Source organism: Canis lupus, chromosome 1, assembly GCF_048164855.1.
Source record: "Canis lupus baileyi chromosome 1, mCanLup2.hap1, whole genome shotgun sequence".
Lineage (NCBI taxonomy): Eukaryota > Metazoa > Chordata > Mammalia > Carnivora > Canidae > Canis > Canis lupus.
The window spans coordinates 41519783-41540472 of NC_132838.1; the positions used below are offsets into that span (position 1 = coordinate 41519783).

The following is a 20690-nucleotide window of genomic DNA, read 5'->3' on the forward strand; positions in this document are numbered from 1 at the left end:
AGGACTGAAAGTCACAAGTTAGATTAAAAAATAATCCAGTGCACATACAATCACTTCCAAGAGCCCACCCTGAAAATGAAACGTAAAGATCAAAAATAAAAGGCCAGAGAATCAGGGTATTCTAGGTTCACTGCAGAACAACATTAAAAGTTGAGATAGGAGGGTGAGTCATTCCTCTAAGCCCCCCCCCCCTTTTTTTCATTTTCCTTTGTCTTTTTAATTTAAAAAAATTTTTTATTGGTGTTCTATTTGCCAACATATAGAATAACACCCAGTGCTCATCCCATCAAGTGCCCCTCTCAGTGCCCATCACCCAGTCACCCCCATCCCCTGCCCACCTCCCTTTCCACCACCCCTTGTTCCTTTCCCAGAGTTAGGAGTCTCTCATGTTCTGTCTCCCTTTCTGATATTTCCCACTCATTTTTTCTCCTTTCCCCTTTACTCCCTTTCACTATTTTTTATTTTCCCCAAATGAATGAGACCATATGTTTGTCCTTCTCCGATTGGCTTACTTCACTCAGCATAATACACTCCAGTTCCACCCACGTCGAAGCAAATGGTATTTGTCGTTTCTAATGGCTGAGTAATTTTTTTTCTTTTGGCTGAGTAATATTGTAAGCCTTTTTTTTAGAGAGCGGCGGATCTCCGTGCCCTGGTCACCTGACTGAGGCCCCGCCCATTTCCCCTGTGTGCTGCCCGGACTTGGCACCGCGGCGCTCCGCTGTACGTGTAGCACGTCCCGGGCAGCGGATCGATGGGCTCCTGCAGCAACGCGCCAGTCCGCGCTCAAATCTGCCCTGGCAGCCTGGCCTCCGCGCGCAGGGCAGAGACCGCTGGAAGAGTCATTAGCACTGAGCACGAGTCCGTCCCGGTGGAGCCTGCAAGGAGCAGGACCTGTGCTCCGGCGCAAAGCCCTGGGGCGCCCGCGGGCAGCCCGGCCCCGCTCGGCCCCCGAGCCCCGCGCAGCCCCGGCTGGGGAGTGCGCCGGCCCGGGAAGCCGCTCCCTGCGGCCCCCCGCATCCGGCGGCGCTTTGTGCCCTTCGGGCTCCTGGTCCTGCTGTACTGGCCCCGCGGGGGGGCGTCAGGCCAGGCGACAGGTGAGTCCCGGGGTTTCGGGAACCTTGGGGCGGGGGGTGGGGGGAGGAGGATGGGGAGGAGGGTGGGGGAGGGGAGGGGGGTGCAGCCGCGCGTCCGAGGGACCCCGCGCAGGCTCCCCGGGCTCGGCGGCGGCCGCGGGCGCTCGTCGCCCTCCGGGACCTGAAAGAGGCGACTTTGGCGGCCAAGTCCGGCCAGGCTCTGGGCGCCCGGGGCCCGGGGGAGGGAGCAGGGCCGGCCCTGAGGGTCCGCGCTCGCCCCGGGCCCCCTCCTGCGCCTCGGGGAGCCGAGCCCGAGCCCCGAGCCGCCAGCTGGGGGCAGGACCGGGCGGTGGCGCAGGGCGCGGTCCCCACTCAGCCCCCCGACTCTGCGCCACCCCGGCGAGGGCTCGGGAGTCCCCATCCCCACTTCTGGCCGCCCTTAGACTTCCCGGAGACTCTGGCAGAGGGTCCAGGGATATGCCGCGCCTGGCGCTCCTTCACCAGCCGCTCGCCAGCCTGCACGTCCCAGCTCAGGACCGCGGACCTCCTCGCTGCAGGTCCCTGGGCTGTACCTGCCAACTTGTATTTTTACTTTTTAAAGATTTTACTTAGTTTTTCATGTGAAGCGCAGAGAGTCAGGGGGCAGAGGCACAGCAGAGAGAAGCAGGCTCCATGCAGGGAGCCCGATGTGGGACTCGACTCCGGGTCTCCAGGATCCCGCTCTGAGCCGAAAGCGGACCCTCAACCGCTGAGCAGCCCAGGCGTTCCAGCTGCAAACTTTTGTATTTTAATTTTTTTAATTGGAGTTTGATTTTTCAACATATCGTATAACACCCAGTGCTCTTCCCATCAGGTGCCCCCCTCAAGTGCCTGACACCCAGTCACCCCACCCCCCGCCCACCTCCCCTTCCACTACCCCTTGTTCATTTACCAGAGTTAGGAGTCTCTCATGTTTTGTCACCCTCTCTGATATTTCCCCACTCATTTTCTCTCCTTTCCCCTTTCACTATTTTTTATATTCCCTGAACGAGTGAGACCATATAGTGTTTCTCCTCCGATTGACTTCACTCAGCATAATACCCTCCAGTTCCATCCACGTCGAAGCAAATGGTGGGTATTTGTTGTTTCTAACGGCTGAGGAATATTCCATTGTATACATAGACCACATCTTCTTTATCCATTCATCTGTCGATGAACACCGAGGCTCCTTCCACAGTTTGGCTATTTTGGACATTGCTGCTATAAACATTGGGGTGCAGGTGTCTTTCACTGCATCTATATCTTTGGGGTAAGTCCCCAGCAGTGCAATTGCTGGGTCGTAGGGTAGCTCTATTTTTAACTCTTTGAGGAACCTCCACACAGTTTTCCAGAGTGGCTGCACCAGTTCACATTCTCATCAACAGTGGGAGAGTTCCCCTTTCTCCACATCCTCTCAAACATTTGTGGTTTCCTGTCTTGTTGATTTTCCCCATTCTCACTGGGGTGAGGTGGTATCTCATGGTGGTTTTGATTTGTATTTCCCTGATGGCAAGTGATGCAGAGCATTTTCTCATGTGCATGTTGGCCATGTCTATGTCTTCCTCTGTGAGATTTCTGTTCGTCTTTTGCCCATTTCATGATTGGATTGTTCCTTTGCTGTTGAGTTTAATAAGTTCTTTATAGATCTTGGAAACTAGCCCTTTATCTGATACGTCATTTGCAAATATCTTCTCCCATTCTGTAGGTTGTCTTTTAGTTTTGTTGACTGTTTCTTTTGCTGTGCAGAAGATTTTTATCTTAAGTCCCAATAGTTCATTTTTGCTTTTGTTTCCCTTGCCTTCATAGATGTATCTTGCAAGAAGTCACTGTGGCCATACATACACAGAGATAAACTCAAAATGGATGAAAGATCTAAATGTGAGACAATCCATCAAAATCCTAGAGGAGAAAACACAGGCAACAACCTTTTTGAACTTGGCCACCTGCAAACTTTTAAATGTCATTCCCAGCTGCCATCACTAGGGGTCTCTGCCTGACCTTGCATCAAGATGTAAATAAAACTGCACTTAGCATGTTTGCTACTACAATACCTCTGTGTCACAGGGTCTACAGGGTCCTGTGGCCCAAGAAGCAGGTCCAGGCCACACACTCACCCGTGTATGCCTATGGCTGCTTCCCTGCTGGCAGCAGACATGAGTAGTTACAACAGGCCTATGCCCTATTTAATATCTGCAGAGAATCTGTGCACCAGGTTCACACCCTTGAATCCTCAGCTTTTAAGGTCAATATTCAACTCTGTCATTTGATCCAGGAAAGGGCCCTCTTTTACATTGTACTTGGAGAAAAGAGAAGACACCATAAGAATATTGTACTTGAAATTCCCTACTGCACAGCCCTCAACCCAACAACTGCAAAGATTTCTCATTACTGCTACAAATAATAATCACTGTGGGTACTTGAATCAAATGACATCAAGCGAAGAGTACCTGGGACACCTGTGTTTTCATGACCTGACCCTCACCCCTCACCATGTACAACACACACATTACCCTGCACTACATCAGTTACACGAGGCCATATTGACACTTGGATCCCCGACGATGATGTCAGCTCACACACTAGGTCGCACTCTGAATGTCCGGATGGCCTCTGCTCCCCACTGTGTACCTAGACCTGTAATGAGCACGTGGCTTTTTGGGGAAGGTGAGCAGGAAGCATTGCTCTAGCTGCAGACCTGAAGGGTCCCTACTCATCGACGTTGGCTTCTGCTTCTACTAAAGGGTTCCAGCTCTGAGAAGCGGCTCAGCTCTGAAACCTGGGCAAAAGACCCAGACTTGCTATTGGGTAGCTGCCTTCAGCCTCATCCTCATGACCTCTGGGGCTTGGTCTTTGTTTTTATTAAATCTAGCGGCCCCTGGGTTGGCTGTCCAGCTATTTTGCCTCTCCAATCACGGTGTTCTGTGAGTCAAAGGGATGGAGAGCAGTTTGTGGGGCAGGGCCAGGGCTGGCATTCCACCCTCTAGGGTCATTTCAATCATTGCTGTCTCCCTGCTCTGACACTTGAGCACCTGTATCCCAAATCTCTTATTTCAGGATTTATCTCCCCAAATACATGCTACTGGGCATCTATCTCTGCAAAACCGTCTCCTACTGCCAAGCTTGGCCATCAACTACAACCATAACTGAGCTCCTTGACAATGCTGGTGCCTGTCTCACCATGCATTCTTTATGAGTTTAATATAGAAAGTCTTTCAGACCTGTCCGTGAGTATAGTTGGTGGATATATTTTTAGTTTTGTTTTTGGTATCTCTTACCATATGTTATCTGTCATATGCATGTCTCTGAACCTTTTAATCCCTTCTTCTGCTGTCTTCCTTGGCAATTCCTGATATTCGAGACTGTGCAGTGAGGACAACCTTTTTTTAAAGCTTCCAGGTCAATAGTAATGGCAGATGGTCACTATCTCCACAGCTATAGTAAATCCTGTGACCCATCATCGTGACCTCTCACTTATCAAAGAAGATGCGGTTTTGCAGGGGCAGGCCATGTCTTGACAGCCCAGCGCTACAGAGATGATGCTATGCTGACGCATGGATGGGACAGAGGTCCTGCCACTCTCCTCTTCCAACTCTAACCACTACCTGCGTTTTTACTTCACAGGTGCTACTTCTCTTTTTTGTGAATTCTCCGTCAAACCTCAGTCCAGTGCTGGACGACCATGGTGTGAGGTTCGAGGCTACGTCAAAAGAAACCTGTTTCTTTCCTACAACTGTCAGAGCAAGGAGATCACACTTGTTGGTCCTATGAGGACGAGGATGAATGATACAGGGTTTAGGGAGACACAGAAAGAAACTCTGAATGACCTGATGGAAGAGCTCCAAAAGAAAGTGCGTGACATCAAAGCAGAGATTTACCCTAAGAATGGTAAGTGTGAAAGGCCCAGGATGGAAGCGGAGCAGTTTGGTAGGCCCAGGGAGCTATGGTGTTCATGGAAACCTTGGAAGTTGGGCCTACACGAGCAGCCCAACAGCCAGGCAGACAAGGAGAACAGAATAGGACTGGGAGGATTGGAGGGGAACTGAGGAGAGGAAAGCACAGGTGCAAAGAAAAGATTGTTTAAGACCAGAGGCTGACTTCTTTCCTGTGGCGGGGCGGGGTAGGTTCTCTCGACCTGCATGGTGAGATGAAGTGTGTTCGTGGGGCCAGCAGATACACCAGTGCATCCTGGCAGTTTGCCTTCAATGGGCAGATAACCCACCTCTTTGACTCAGAGAATGGAAAGTGGACAGTGCTTCAACCTGCAGGCCGACAGTTTCAGGGAACATTGGACAGTGACAGAGATGTGACCAACTTCCTCACAAAGGTCTCCAATGGAGATTGTAAGAGCTGGATGGAATACATAATGAACCACTGGGATGAGAAGCTGGAGACAACAGGTAACTCAGAAGATTGGATGGAATGGTGTTCTCTTGAAACGGGTTTGACCTACCCCACTCAGTGTGTCTGTCTGTGAGTGTGTGTGTGTGTGTGTGTGTGAGAGAGAGAGAGAGAGAGAGAGAGAGAGGAAGAGAGAGAGATTAATCCATCCATGGTGACTTTTCTTGGTGGAATAATGGCCCCAGGTCTGTTCTAGCATCCTTCCTTTCCCTTCTCCTCTCCTGGAATCACCTCCTGGCTGTACCCACCTGTAGTCCTCTGGTATTTCTTAGATTTCCTGCTGACCTCAAACAGGGGGGTGTCAGTATGGCTCCAGAGATTGTCTTCTTACTGTTCCCTTTTCTGAGAATCGCTGATCTTTTCTCGTCACCTGGGGCATTGCTGGAAGTCTGTTAGTGCCACCTGTGGTCGCTGTCAGCATCCTCATCCTCCAGCACTTCTGGTCCTGTCACAATGGAACAACTTATATGGCCACCCCTGCTTCCCCTAAGGCTATAGGAGCCCCTAGGGGACAGGATGTGTCCCTTCCCTCCCTCCAGACATCAGGACTTATCACCCCAGCTGCCACAATGGGATGATAGACACTGTCTGCCTGGTAGGATGGCCTTGGGGCTGTGGGCACTGAGGAAGCTTCTTGGGAGAAGCTGGGTACCGGACTGGGGCTCTCACTCTTGTGTTTTCATTTCAGTGCCACAAAGCAGGCCTCAAGACATGGCCCCATCCGGGGCCTCGGGCAGCGCACCCAGCACCTGGATCTTCCTCCTGTTCCTCTACTGTGCCATCCTCCTTGGCATCCATGTCGGGGTCCTTTAAAGGGACAGGTACCGGCAGCACAATGGGAGGGAAGGGAGGGACCCATGGCCTGGGGCGAGGACAGGGACAGGGGAATCCCCAGGCTGCACCTGCTCACTCGCCGAACCTTCTCACAGAGCAACGAGACCAAGTGAAAGAGGTCTCACATCACTTGTTAGCAATAATCTGGATATGCTCAGCCCTGAGTGCTGACACACGCTCATGGTTCAGGTACCTGGCAAGAGAGAGGGCCCCCCCAAAATTTAAGGCCTGGGGATACTAAGAGGATTGACCAAGCCGGGCCTGGGCAGACCTGAGTCTCTATGGAGAGTCAATCTGGGCCCAGAGAGGGTGGTGTGGGACAGGAAGGACCCAACCCAGGCGGTATTCACCTTTGAATGACAGCAGCCTGCAGGCTCCTTGTGATATCTCAAAGGGGAGAGGACTCCATTCAGGGGCTTCCAAAGAGAGGGTCCAGAGTCTAAGCCCAGCAAGAGGGAGTGGGAAGGCCTCTGCAGAGCAGCTCTAAGTGCCAGAGAGTAGTGCTATGTCCCCCCCAGAATGGGGCTCAGGTTTTTGCATGGAAAGCAAGGGTGAGCTGTAGAGACTGAGGAGGACAAGACTAGAAGGGGGCCAGTTCTGCGTGCACGGGTAGGAATTCTGGCTCAGGTTGGTGTAGTGCCTGGCAGCCGGCTTCCCGAGGACCTCAGATCCTGAGCCACTGAGCAGCCCCTGCTTTGAGCAGAGCTGACCTGGGAGATGGGGGAACTGAGGCCCTGCATGTGCTCACAGTTGAGCAGCACCAGGAATGGATGGGGTGGGGGAAGGGATCATCATGCCCAGCACTCCGTGTGCTGCTGGCCAGGAGGTGGGAGGGCAGGAAAGGAAGGATCTGTGCCTGCAGCATTCCCCAAGGTTACAGTTGTCAAGTGTAGGTCCTTGCCTTCTGTCAGATGCCGCAGCAGGTCCCTGAAGGCCTGCCAGGAGAGGGAGAATTAGAACCTGAGTCAAGGGAGCAGATCGATCTATGCCTCACTTTAGCCTTGAGCTCAGACCATTGGTAACACGGCCTGGGCTGACTCAGTGATTTGCTTCAGGAGGGAGGAGGTTTGTGAAGGTGGCCGGGCCCAGGGCTGGGGAGATGACTGGGTTCAAGTGCCTGCCGCTTGGCGAGGGCTGGGCTCGGGTAGGAGTGCTGGCAGAGGGCAGCCCCGGGATCACCAACTGAGGATTTCCTCAGCCACTGAGACAAACCTGTTCTTTCTCCAGGCTGGCGAAGCTACCAAGGAGCCCAGGAGAGTAGGGTCCAGCTGCGCAACCCTGCCTTTGTGCAGGCTGCCTTTGGATGAGCTGCTGTTCAATTTTAGACCACTAGAACTCGTGGCCTTACATTCCAGAGACCTCGAACCAGACCACATGGTGCAGCACTTGGACATTCTGTGTCCTTTCCTACATTCAGTGCCTCTCCTGTTCAGCACTCTGCCTTGGCAAATTCTTGTTCGAGGTTTTTTCTAGACCCTGAATTTCTTCTAAATCAACCACAAATTTGGGAACATTGCAAATGAAGTCCACTCTTTGATGAGAAAGTTCAGTTCCAACTGGGGAAAGTTACCTGAGTCCCAGCCTTTATAGCCTAACATTACACCTCACTTGGAAAAATAAACCAAACATCCAAGTGCCCATCTTGGGTCAAAGGAAAAATGTTATGTTTTTAGAAAACTGGAGCTACAGAATATAAAATGCCATAAAGTCAGAAGGAGCTGCATAAGGCATTTTTGCTTCTTTTTCTCTGGTAACCCCCCCCCAACACACACACCCATTCTTCCATGCCCAAAGTTGAAGGCAGGTCATACTAGAGGATCTGCCATATTTTCTGGGCAGAAAAACCACTTAAGCCACCTTTGTTCCTGTCTTCGCAGCATGGAAAACCCAAGTCTCAAGTATATGTAAGAGTCTAAAAACAGAATGAAGTTATAATGAAGTTGCAATATAGCAGCCTCTCTCATCTGAAGGAGGTGAACAGGGTTCCAACTGGACTTGAAGCTAGCTGTTTTGTTTCCCTTTTCCAACCTTTCAATAAACCCAAGCATGCATTCATAGAATTAGCAAATGTACAATGTGATCCTTCCTTAGAAGAATGAAAAATCATTTAAAAATCTCCAAAGACTTCTGAGATAGAAGCCAACAACAGCTTTCTTTTCTAGGAGAAAAATCCCTCTTCTTGTCCAAAATGTAGATTTACACATGTAAAGATGTGTATTTTACAGAGATTCTGTTAACCTCACATTATCTTGTCTTTATGCTTCTTTGTCACATCAAAGGTTTTACTGCAAAATTGGACCTTTGTTCTTTTCCAGCAAATGTACTTCACAGGATGAGTCAAGATTTAGATATTTAATATCTGTAGTTTTTAACCATCTCTTTCATTTCATATTAGAATGCACATGTGGAATTTACTCCTTGTAGACTCAACTGTGCTTATGACAGTAGCTGAAACTAGAAGACAGTAAAAAAAAAAAAAAAACCTGATGTCATCCATACTTGCTATTTATTTAGTCTTCTTGTTTGGAACAAAAGGTAAAGAATTCACAAATACCAACATCTAAAAGCACCTGTTTCAAATTTAACATCAGCTTCAGCTTCCAAAATAATTTCTTTATAATTAGGCAAAAAAAAAAAAAGCAGAACAAGCAGGTCAGTTGCTTCTTTCTTCTTGGAGAACTCAGCAAGACAATTGCATCCTAGGAGCTTCTCAAGGTTGAATCTGAGAAGTGGAATAAAAAGAAAAGCAGCCTTTTCTGATCCAAATCATGGAGGTAAAATGTATAGAGAAGAGAGATCCACATTTAAGAATAGGGAAAGTGGCTGGATAAAAGGAGGACTACCTACTCCAGGAGACAACAGAGAATCCTTGCCAAATCCTGAGTTCAGAATTTTGTTTTCTTCTCAAGATGAATACCATAGCACCTGGAAGCCAAAGAAAATGCTCTTCCTCAAACCCACCAGAAGCCCTGCACCTTCCGGGGGCTTTATCGCCCCGTGCCCAACGGCCGGCTGGCAGTGGAACATCTCACTCTGCCATCCTTGCTCCTTTCCAAGTCCGCCAACCCTCTTCTCTTGTACATAGTATTACCAGAAAGACACTGAAGGTAAGAACAACTTACCTCAAAAAAGAGAACAAGAGGCAGTACTGACTGGTAGGGACCTAATTGGTATGTATATAAATAAGATATTAGAACTAGAGTTCAGATTAATGATTGTAAACAGACTAGCTGGGCTTCAAAAGAGCATAGAAAATACTAGAGAATCCTTTTCTGGAGAAATAAAAGAACTAAAATCTAATCATAGATCCTCTATGATGACAAAATAATCCCTCCAGGGTGACAAAAATAGAAAGATGAAATCAGAAAGGGAGACAAACCACGAGAGACTCTGAATCATAGGAAACTTATAAATATAGGCGGGGGGGGGGGGTTCCTGGAAGGGAAGGGCGTGGTGGATGGGGTAACTGAGTGGTGGGCATAAAGATGGGTCCATGGGGTGATGGGCACTAGGTATTTTTTTTTAAAGATTTATTTATTTATTTATTCATGATAGAGAGAGAGAGAGAGAGAGAGGCAGAGATACAGGAGGAGGGAGAAGCAGGCTCCATGCTGGGAGCCCAACGTGGGACTCGATCCCGGGACTCCAGGATCGCGCCCTGGGCCAAAGGCAGGCGCTAAACCGCTGAGCCACCCAGGGATCCCCGGCACTGGGTATTATGTCATGATGAATCACTGAACTCTACCTCTGAAACTTCCTGCAGACTGTATTTTAATTAATTGAATTTAATTTAAAAATGAGGGCAGCCCGGGTGGCTCAGTGGTTTGGAGAAGTGTTTTCCCTGTGCAGTCGCCTGTGTGCTCCCTTCTCCCTCTGTCTTTCTCTCTCTCTGCCACTTCTCTCCATGGCCAGATCTTCCTCTTCCCTGCCACAGTTGCAGTCCTCTTCTCCCCCAAACCACACCTCCACAACTGCTACCTTCCACCATGTGGCCTCTTCTCTCCCTCTAGTTGTGTAGGTCGTTCCTTCAGTTCTCAGATCGCTTTCTTGGGTGTTCAGAATGATTTGATATTTATCTAGTTGTGTTTGAGGGATGAGGCAAGCCTAGGGTCCTCCTGCTACTCTGCCACCTTAGCTCCACTCTCTAATCTTGTTTTATTTAAAAGACTTGAGGTTGTATCTCAAAAGAGAGAAAGAATCTTTTTTTTTTTTAAAGGTTTTTATTTATTTATTCATGAGAGAGGCAGAGACACAGGCAGAGAGAAGCAGGCCTCCCCATGGGAAGCCTGAAGCAGGACTCAATCCCAGGACCCCAGGGTTACCACCCGAGCTCAACCAGTGCTCAACCGCTGAGCCACCTAAGTGCCCCAAGAAAGAATCCTTGAGGTTCTCTCTTATATACTGTCCTATAGTAATTTTTTAAGCAAAAACAGGATCATGATACTAACAAGGATCTGATTTCTGATCAAATGAGACCTTGGACAATAATCTCTTAGTACAGAATTCTTGTTTAAACAGTTAAGGCAAATGTAGGAATCCCAACAATTAGCTCCAAGAGAAAATAGTATTATTGTTAAGAAAAGGTGCAGAGAAAGATCATCATGTCCCGAAATGAAGGCAATGAGATGCTCCATTCCTGCCATAATCAGGATGATCTGGAGGATTCTGTGTTTGCCATAGGGATTGATATGAAGGTAGAAAGATCACCCACCAGGAGGGAGAGTGGATGTTGGAGAGTATATCGTCAGGGCCTCCTTGGTAGCAATTTCAGCCTCTACAAGAGAAATAGGTGTTTGTTTAAACTTTTCCCTCATTAGCACAACACAGAGTCAGCTCCAGGCCACCCACTGGACAATGGGGTTCAGGACTAGAGCCAGGACTAGTTCCCTTTACTTAGATCCTCCTGGCCCACCCTACAGCTGGAAGCCCTACCCAAAGACAGGGACATGGATCCTGGTTCTTGTAGCCCTGGAGAAGGTTGGAGCCACAGATCATTCTTCCCTTTTCTTTGGCCTCTCCTCATCCCAGTAGCTGTCCTTGCCCTGCCACATTCTTTCCTGGCTGGGTCAGGATACAGCATCCAACTCCAAAGCAGCTCAATCCCATCTACCTCCTGAGTCTGCTCAAGGTGGGGCAGTTCAATGAGCTTGAGATCTGGGCTCTATAGGAGGCCGGCTGAAGGCAAGAGCACCGGGGCTGAGCCAGGAATCCCAGGGCTCCATGGAGATCTGGCCTCCTAAAGGCCTAAAGGGAGAGTCTCCCCATTGGCCTTTCTTCCCTGCCACCTCCCAAGCAGAGTTGTGTGGGATGTAGCCCTAAAAGCCAGCCCTTTGGTTGGGTCTGCAAAGGCCTTCCCCCTCCTCTTCTTGGGGTCAGACTCTGGACTCTCCTGTATGCACCATGGAGAGGTCCTTTATCTCTAGGACATATCAAGTGCAGCCAGCAGGCTGCTCTCCCCCCAACCAGAGTGTTGTCTATGCCTTGTGTTCCCACTGCCTCTACAAATGCCCTCACGTGGGTCCCTCCCCAATTGAAAAGCTGGTCTGAGCTAAGCCTGAATTTGCTAAATCCATTTAGCATCAATAGGACCTAAACCTTGGTGAGGGCCCCTGTGCTTTCCCACTGGCCTTTGACAGTGAAGAGCTATCAGAACTCAAGGCTGAGCTTGCCTAGGACATTACTATCAAGCAATGTAAGGTCTTGGTCCTGCTTCCTTTTATATATTAACTTGATTGTGCTAAGGAATGCCCCAATAGCTGGGAAAACATTCTTTCTGGGTTTGTCTATGAGAGTGTTTCTGGAAGAGATTAGCATCTGAATTAGTTGACTGAGTAAAGAAGACTGTCCTCACCCAATCCACGAGGGCCTGAGCAGAACAGAAGGCAGAGGAAAGGTGAATTTGCTCTGTTTGCCTGGGGCATCCTACCCACCCCCTCCTCAGACGTTGGTCATTAGGACTCCTGGTATTTGGTTCTTTGGACCAGGACCTAGATTTACAACAGTGATACCCTGATCTCAGGCCTTCATGTTTGCACTGGAACCCCAACACCAGCTTTCCTGTTTCTCCAGCTCACAGACAGTGAATAATGAGACTTCATATACCTCCATAATCGTGAGCCAATCGCCTGTAATAATTATCTACGTCAACATCTACAGCAGCAGCTCCTGATGATTCTCTTTCTTGGAGAACCTAATACGGTCGTATGCACAAGGTCTCATTTTCAGAGTGAGAAGGTTCAGACGATAGGCCAAGGAGAGGCCTGGCTATTCACCTTTCTCTGTGCTTGCCTCAGGCTATCTGCCTTTCACTTCCCATTCAATTCTGTCCATATTACCTGTTGCATAAAGGACACTGCCTTAGATTCCAAAGAGGATTGAGCCAGTGAGGAGCACAGGGAGGATTGAGGTGATTGGTCTGATGGCTGTGGCTTGACTTGGGCTAATATGGGAGTTGTGGCTGATGCTCCTGACATGGAAACACAATAATGAAAGCCCTTGTAGACAAGGCTCCAAAACTGAGGGGATGAGTCCTTAGCTCCTGCTCCTTCAGGTAATGCTATGATACAGGGCCTCCTGTAGCCAACTTTGTGGTAGCTACTGTAACAGGTGCTGGGAAAGGAAAGAAGACAGAGGGTGGGCTCATACAGATCAAACAGCTAATGGGAGAAGCAAGGGTTTCCATATAAACAATAACTCCTGCCAGGACAGAAGAGGAGGTGACAAATATGGATGGTGATGGATATCTTGTTCAGAAGCTAACATTTCAGTTGGCATTGAAGGATTTCAAGAAATAGACCAGGTGAGATGAAAAACAATCATGATGATGATTGCTCAGAAAAGAATAAGATAAGAAGAAAATCTCTGGAAACAGAATGATCCCTTTAGGATAGGGGCCAATAAGAAATCCACAGTGAGAAAACCAAAGGTGTGTGCAGTGGAGAGAGATGCCAGGAGGGGAGAAGGGAAAGGAAGGATGCTAGAACAGACCTGTGGCTATTATTCGGCCAAGAAGAATTCACGATGGATGGATCAATATCCCTCTCTCTCTAGCTCTCTATCACTTACAAAAACACACAATCACACACACACACACACACACACACACAGACACAGACACACACACACTGAGTGGGGTAGGTCAAGCCCATTTCAAGAGAACACCACTCTATCCAATCTTCCAATCTGAGTTGCCTGTTGTCTCCAGCTTCTCATCCCAGTGCATCAATGGGTGTTCCATCCAGCTCTTATAGTCTCCATTGGAGACCTTCATGAGGGAGTTGGTCACTGTCCAATGTGCCCTGAAACTGTTGGCCTGCAGGCTGAACCACTGTCCACTCTCCATTCTCTGAGTCAAAGAGGTGGGTTATCTGCCCATTGAAGGCAAACTGCCAGGATACGCTGGTTTATCTGCTGGCCTCACGCTCACACTTCATCTTGTCCAGCAGATTGAGAGAACTTACCTAGCCCCGCCACAGGAAAAAAGTCAGCCTCTGGTCTTGAGCAATCCTTTGCCCCATATGCTGTGCCCTCCTCAGCAACCCTTGGCCCCTCCTGGTCCTGCTCTGTTCTCCTTGGCGGCTAGCCCCTCCTGTAGGCCCAACTTCCAAGGTCTCCATGACTCAGGTGGTTAGGGAAGGGGCCTTCAAACAGGAAGTACCTCAAACTTCTCTGTATTGGCCTGGAGGTCTAGGAGCCCTACTGGATCCCCGCCCATTCCTCCACCTGGAGCCACGCCCTGGACTCTTTTTTTGCTCTCTTTCACTATATGGGGTAAATATAAGTGGTAATTCTGCTAGATTTCCTGTGGACACAGAATTTAAGGATTGCTTAGAAATCAACTTTCAAGCATTCATCTGTCAGGATCCTGACACGCCAGATGCAAACAAATAATCTGGGAATGAAGCATGTGAGAATCTTGATGATTTCCCCAGGCCCCCCATGCCTGACTGACTCTTCTGTATCCTTCTTCAGTGCATATAGAGTCTTACATCAGAAACAAATCTGCTTCTTACAGTTGATTTATTTCCCCTTAACAATGATCGGTATTGGGACGACTGGGCGGCTCAGCGGTTGAGCGCCTGCCCTTGGCCCAGGACATGATCCTGGAATCCTGGAATCAAGTCCTGCATTGGGCCCCCTGCACGAAGCCTACTTCTCTCTCTGCCTATGTCTCTGCCTTTCTCTCTCTTGCCTCTCATGAATAAATAAATGAAATCTTAAAAAAAAAAAAAAAAAACCAAAACAAGGATCGGTATCCAGAATATACAAGGAGCTCCAACACATAAAAATATAGTTCTCCTAAGAGTTGGGCAAATTTGTATCACAAGTCACAGTGTATATAAATCTTGGAAATCATGAGTATATGCAAAGTAATCAAAATAACATAAAGCACAATAGGATCCTTACACACACGTCAAACTCACAAAACGGGAAAGATACCTATAGCAAGTGGTGGACAGGAAATGGAATCATAGGATTTCTCTTAAATATTTGTAAGAGTAGAAATGGAATCACTCCTTGCCTGTATTTCACCCTATCCAGACAGTGGTTGATGTGTTCATCCTACTGCATGATAATAGCAGTGTTAGTTTCTGGCTGGAAAACATGGCCATCAAAAAGCATGGAGCTGTATGGTTGTTTGCTGTCATCTTGTGTGTCATAGTAAAAAATGAGCAATATGCTATCCAACTGAAGTACAATATATACAAGATGTTAAGAGATTTCTGCTTCTCTCAACTTGAGACTACATAGCCTGAACTAACACCAAGAAATGACACAAGGATGGACGAGTACATGGGAGGAACAAAGCTTACAAATATATATTTGAGGACTTCTGGATACATACACTCACCGTGGCCTTGTAAATCTAAATCTCTTTACCTACATTTAAAAATTAAAGCAATTAACCAAAAGGTAAATAAAACACTCTGACCCTCATCTTCCGCACATCCAGGAAATGAAAAATGCCTAAGTCCACCAATCTGTGATCATAACAGACATTGCTGAAAGAAATGGGGCAGAGGCTGAGGACGAGGTGGCACTCAGGTACCATGAGACCTACAGTGAGATGATCCTGTGGTGACCCAGGAAAATGTCCTGGTCTGTGGGAAATACATTCTAAAGTGTGTGGGCTCAGGGGACATCAGGAAACCTGGAAGCACATCAGTGTGGCCACTTGCTGTCATGTGGTTCTGGAAGAAAAGGGTTTGATACAGGCCTCACGATGTCCTTAGACGTTTAGTTTGTTTCAAAAATGTGTATGGTTATGAAATATGGGAACATAAATATTTACACCTCAGAATGTGATGTAACAAGGTAAATGCCTCAAAACAGCTCCTGGTCATTGTTTAAAGGCAAGTCCTCCCTCTCTGTTCCCTTCTGCCTCTGCGTGTTCCAGCCTTGCACAGCTTCTCCCCCCTGCTACCTCACCAGCAGGGTCAGCCCAGGCCCTCCTAGAGAGGAGAGCAGCTGAGGTCTGGAATCGGGAGGCTTCACACGTACCTCTACAGACCTCAATCCTCCCTGTGGTGCAGGAAATGGCAGGCAGCTGAATCAGCGCCTTTGGGATGCGATCACCCTGTGTGTGCATGTGTGAATGTGTGTCTATGTGTGTATGTGTTCCAAGTGATTTTTCTGTTTGACACTCATGACTTCTAAGGGATTTCCACAGAACTCCCATTTCACTTCCTGAAATCTCTTCCTTTTCAATATTCTAAGGTTCTCGCCATAATGCCTCCAGGCTTTCTGTTCTGGCACCTTCTTCTGTCAGGTATTGTGGATCACACAGGCCGATAGCCTGTGGCCCAAGAAAGATGGGTAGAAAATTACCTGCCATGAAGTCTTCCTTACCATCCTGTTTTAGTCAGAATTCTCCAGAGAAATACAACCAGTATGATGTGGAGACAGAGAGATAATAAGGGATTTATTTACTCATGTGCCTGTGGAGCACATCAACTCCACAACTCCATCAACTCCACATCTGCAGCAGGGGCCAGCCTACTAAAGGCCAGGAGAAGAATGGTGCAGATGAAATCTGAAGGCAATCAGCAGGAGAGTTCCCTCTACTGGGGGGAGGTCAGTCTCTTGTTCTTTTCAGGCCTTCAACCGATTTGACAAAGCCTACCAACGTGAGGGAGGGCATTCTCCTTTACTTGAAGTTCACCAATTGAAATGTTAATTGCATCCAAAATATTGTCCACTTGGACAGGTAAAATTCACCATCCCATTTCCCAAAAATAAATGGATCATCTCTTTCCCCTTCTCTGGGTCCTCACAACTGAATCCAGAGTCACAATATCAACCTGGTGCTTGCTTTGGCACCTCCTAAAGTCAAGAAACTGGATGATACAGAGAAGATTAGCATACCCCTGTGCAAGGACAACATGCAAATTCATGAAGCACTCGATATTTATGGGTGATTGTTGCCACTTCAGCATTTTGTTCTCTTGTTCATCTATTCTTCTCTGGACAGAACAACAAGGCAAAGACTCACCTCAAAAAAGAGAATAAGAAGCATTACTGACTGGTAGGGACCTAATAAGAATGGATATTAGTAAGATTGGTACTAGAGTTCAGATTAATGATTATAAACAGATTAGCTGGGCTTGATAACAGCATAGAAGACACTAGAGAATCCCTCTCTAGGGGAAAAAAGAGCCAAAATCTAATCAAGTTGAAATTAAAAGGCTATTAATGAGCTGCAATAAAAATGGAGGCTACAACTGCTAGGATAAATGAGGTAGAAGAGAGAATCTATGACAGAAAAGACAAAATGATGGAGAATAATGAAGCTGAGAAAAAGATAGACAACTACAAGAGCATGATGAGAGAATTCAAGATAATAAATCATATCCTAAAGCAAAACAATGTCGGAATAATTGGGATCCCAAAAGAAGAGGAATGTGGGGACAGGGGATAGAGGAAGGTATCTTTGAGCACATGATAGCTGAGAAGTTCCCTAATCTGGGGAAGGAAACAGGTATTTAAGTCCAGGAGGCACAGAGATCCCCTCCCAAAGTCAAGAAAAATAGGTCAACATCTCAACATATAACACAGAAACTTGCACCTCTAGAGAAAAGGGAGAATCACAAAAGCACCTCGGGACAAGAGGTTCATAAACTACAAGGGTAGAAACATTAGTCTGGCAGGAGTCCTATACTCAAGTCCTGGCAGGAGAAAAAGGACTGGCATCCTGGCAGCCCTGGCCCTGCCCCACATATATATGATGTGATAAATTAGAAAAATATGCATCCAAGAATACTTTCTCCAGCAAGGCAGTTGTTGAAATAGGACTAGAGATAAAAATCTTTCAAGAGAAACAGAAATTCAAGGAATTTGTTTAATAACCAAGCCCTGGAAGAAATATTAAGGAGGATCCTTTAAGTGACAAGAGATCTTAAACGTAACACACACCAGGAGGAAACAGACAATATAGAGAAATAGTGACTCTACAGCTAATAAAATGGCCCTAAATTTATATCTTTCAATATTTCTTGTAAGTGTAAATGGTCTAAATGCCCCAATCAAAAGACACAGTGTATCATATTGGATAAAACAGCAAGACCCATTGATATGTTGTCTACAAGAGACTCATTTTAGACCAAAAGACACCTGCACATTGAAAGTGAGGGAGTAGAGAGCCCTGTATCATGCCAATGGACATCAAAGTAAGGTGGGTAGCAATCCTAATGGAAGACAAATTAGATTTTATTTACTTTTTATTTTTTAAAAATATTTTATTTATTTATTCATGAGAGACACATACACACACAGAGGCAGAGACACAGGCAGAGAAAGAAGCAGGTTCCATGCAGGGAGCCTGATGTGGGACTCAATCCTGGGACTCCAGGATCATACTCTGGGCTGAAGGCAGGCTTTATTTTATTTTATTTTTTTAAAGATTTATTTATTTATTTATTTATTTATTTATTTATTTATTTATTTATTTATTTATTTATTTATTTATGAGAGAGAGAGAGAGAGAGAGGCAGAGACACAGGAGGAGGGAGAAGCAGGCTCCATGCCAGGAGCCTGACGTGGGATTCGATCCTGGGACTCCAGGATCGCGGCCTGGGCCAAAGGCAGGCGCTAAACCACTGAGCCACCCAGGGATCCCCAGCCACCCAGGGATCCCCTGAAGGCAGGCTTTAAACCACTGAGCCACCCAGGGATCCCCGACAAATTAGATTTTAAACCAAAAACTAATAATAGATGAGAAGAACACTGTATCATAACAAAAGTGTCTATCCAACAAGAAGATCTAACAATTGTAAATATTGATGGCCCTCAGGTGGGAGCAGCCAATTATATAAACCAATTTATACCCAATATAAAGAAACATACTGATAATAATACAGTCATAGTCGGAAACATACACACCCCACTACTGCAATGGATAGATCATCTAAGCAGAAGATCAACAAGGAAACAAGGGCTTTGAATGACACACTGGACCTGATCATCTTCACAGAAACAGGTTTCCATTGATGTGGCCTCAAATCTCATACCACGGTCATCCAACCGTGGGCTGAGGTGTGATGGAGAATTCAAAGGAAAGAAAGAGAGCCTCTGTGAAGGAAAGACACAGGTAGTGTTTGGAGTTGGAAGAGGAGAGTGGCAGGACCTCTGTCCCATCCATGTGTCAGCACAGCGTTATCTCTGTAGCGCTGGGCTGTCAGGGCACGGCCTGCCCCTTCTTCAGGTAAAGGCTGGTGCTCTTCCTGTGTTGGAATAAGGTCAGGAGGCCTCTGCCTGGCAAGAAACTGCTCAGCCTTTGCTAAGTCCCCTGTGTCTACCAGGCTGATACCCAGCATCCCTCAGTCCTTAACCAATCTGGGGAAATGGCAGGCTTGCTGCAGGAAGGAGAGGTCTACATGCCAGAGGACTGTCAGGATGTAGCCCAGTGTCCTGTCGGAAGATGAGGGACTGCTCCTGGGGAACTGCAGTACGGTGGGGGCAGGGTGAGGGTAGGCTCCAAAGTCACAGAACGGAGGGGTCACGATTGTGGGTCACAAAATTTACTATGACCATGGAAGATGTTGCTGATCTGCTACAAAGATGGGTCTTGGAAAGTTGAAGAAAGGGATGGCCTGTGTTGTGCGGACTAGAATATCTGGAACTTCCAAGCAGATAGTCAAAGAAGGGATTACAAGGCTCAGAAAACTATATCAGAATGATATAGTAAGCAAAGCAAAGCTAACAATCCCGATCAAAAAGGAAAAAAACCGGAAATGGTCCACAAAATAAATCCATTGGGGAGGTCTGGGGATTTCTCCCTTCCTTCCTTCCTTCCTTCCTTCCTTCCTTCCTTCCTTCCTTCCTTCCTTCCTTCCTTCCCTTTCTTCTTTCTTTCTTTCTTTCTTTCTTTCTTTCTTTCTTTCTTTCTTTCTTTCTTTCTTTCTTTCTTTCTTTCTTTCTTTCTTCTTTCCTTTCTTCCTTTCTTTCTTCCTTTCTTTCTTAAAGATTTTATTCATTTACTCATGAGAGACAGAGAGAGAGAGAGAGAGAGAGGCAGAGAGAGAAGCAGAACCCATGCAGGGAGCCCCATGCAGGAGTCAATCCCGGGTTCCCAGGATCACACCACCTAGGCCGAAGGCGGTGCTAAACTGCTGAGCCACCCAGGCTGCCCCAGGGATCTCTTTCTTTAACAAACCCATAAAGAATGCCTGATGAAAAGGGCACCAGCATTGTCAAGAAGCTCAGTGATGTCCCTGTTTGATGGCCACGCTTGGCAGCAGGAGATGGTATTGCAGAAATAGGTACCCAGTAGCACGTATTTGGGGTGAAAAATCCTGAAATAAGAGGTTTGAGATACAGGTGCTCAAGTATCAGAACAGAGAGGCGGCGATGATTGAATTGACGCTAGAGGCTGGAATGCCAGCCCTGGCCCTGCCCCACAGACAGCTCTCCATCCCTTGGTCTCAAAGAACACCGTGATTGGAGAGGCAAAATAGCTGGACTACCCAGCTATTTTGGGGCTGCTAGATTTAAACAATAAAAACAAAGACCAAGCCCCAGGATGCATGAGGAGAAAGCTGAAAGAGGCAGCCAGAGAGCAAGTCTGGATCTTTCGTTCAGCTTCCACAGCTGAGTTACTTCTCAGAGCGGGAACCCTTTAGTAGAAGCAGAAGCCAGCTTCTAATCAGGAGGGACCCTTCAGGTCTGCAGCTAGAGCAATGTTTCCTGCTGGCCTTCCCCTCAGGGCCACGTGGTCATTTACAGGGGTACATACACACTGGGGAGCAGGGGCCATCCTGTAACTGCTGTGGTGCAGGGTAGTGTGTATGTTGTACATGATGAGGGGTGAGGGTCAGGTCATGAAAACACAGGTGTCCCAGGTACTCTTCGCTTGATGACATTTGGTTC

General features: G+C 47.4%; 1 protein-coding gene and 1 pseudogene across 1 annotated transcript; both read left to right on the forward strand.

Annotated features, from left to right (window-relative positions):
• The first annotated feature begins 677 nt into the window (after positions 1–677).
• Positions 678–9626, forward strand: LOC140634100 (UL16-binding protein 1-like). Its single transcript, XM_072827602.1, has 5 exons — positions 678–1097; positions 4716–4979; positions 5216–5491; positions 6181–6313; positions 7554–9626. Exons 1-4 carry the CDS (start codon positions 755–757, stop codon positions 6303–6305), a joined length of 1008 nt encoding a protein of 335 aa, XP_072683703.1. The 5' UTR covers positions 678–754; the 3' UTR covers positions 6306–6313; positions 7554–9626.
• Positions 9627–16638: 7012 nt separating this feature from the next.
• On the forward strand, positions 16639–16738 carry LOC140608899 (U6 spliceosomal RNA; annotated as a pseudogene).
• Positions 16739–20690: the final 3952 nt, after the last annotated feature.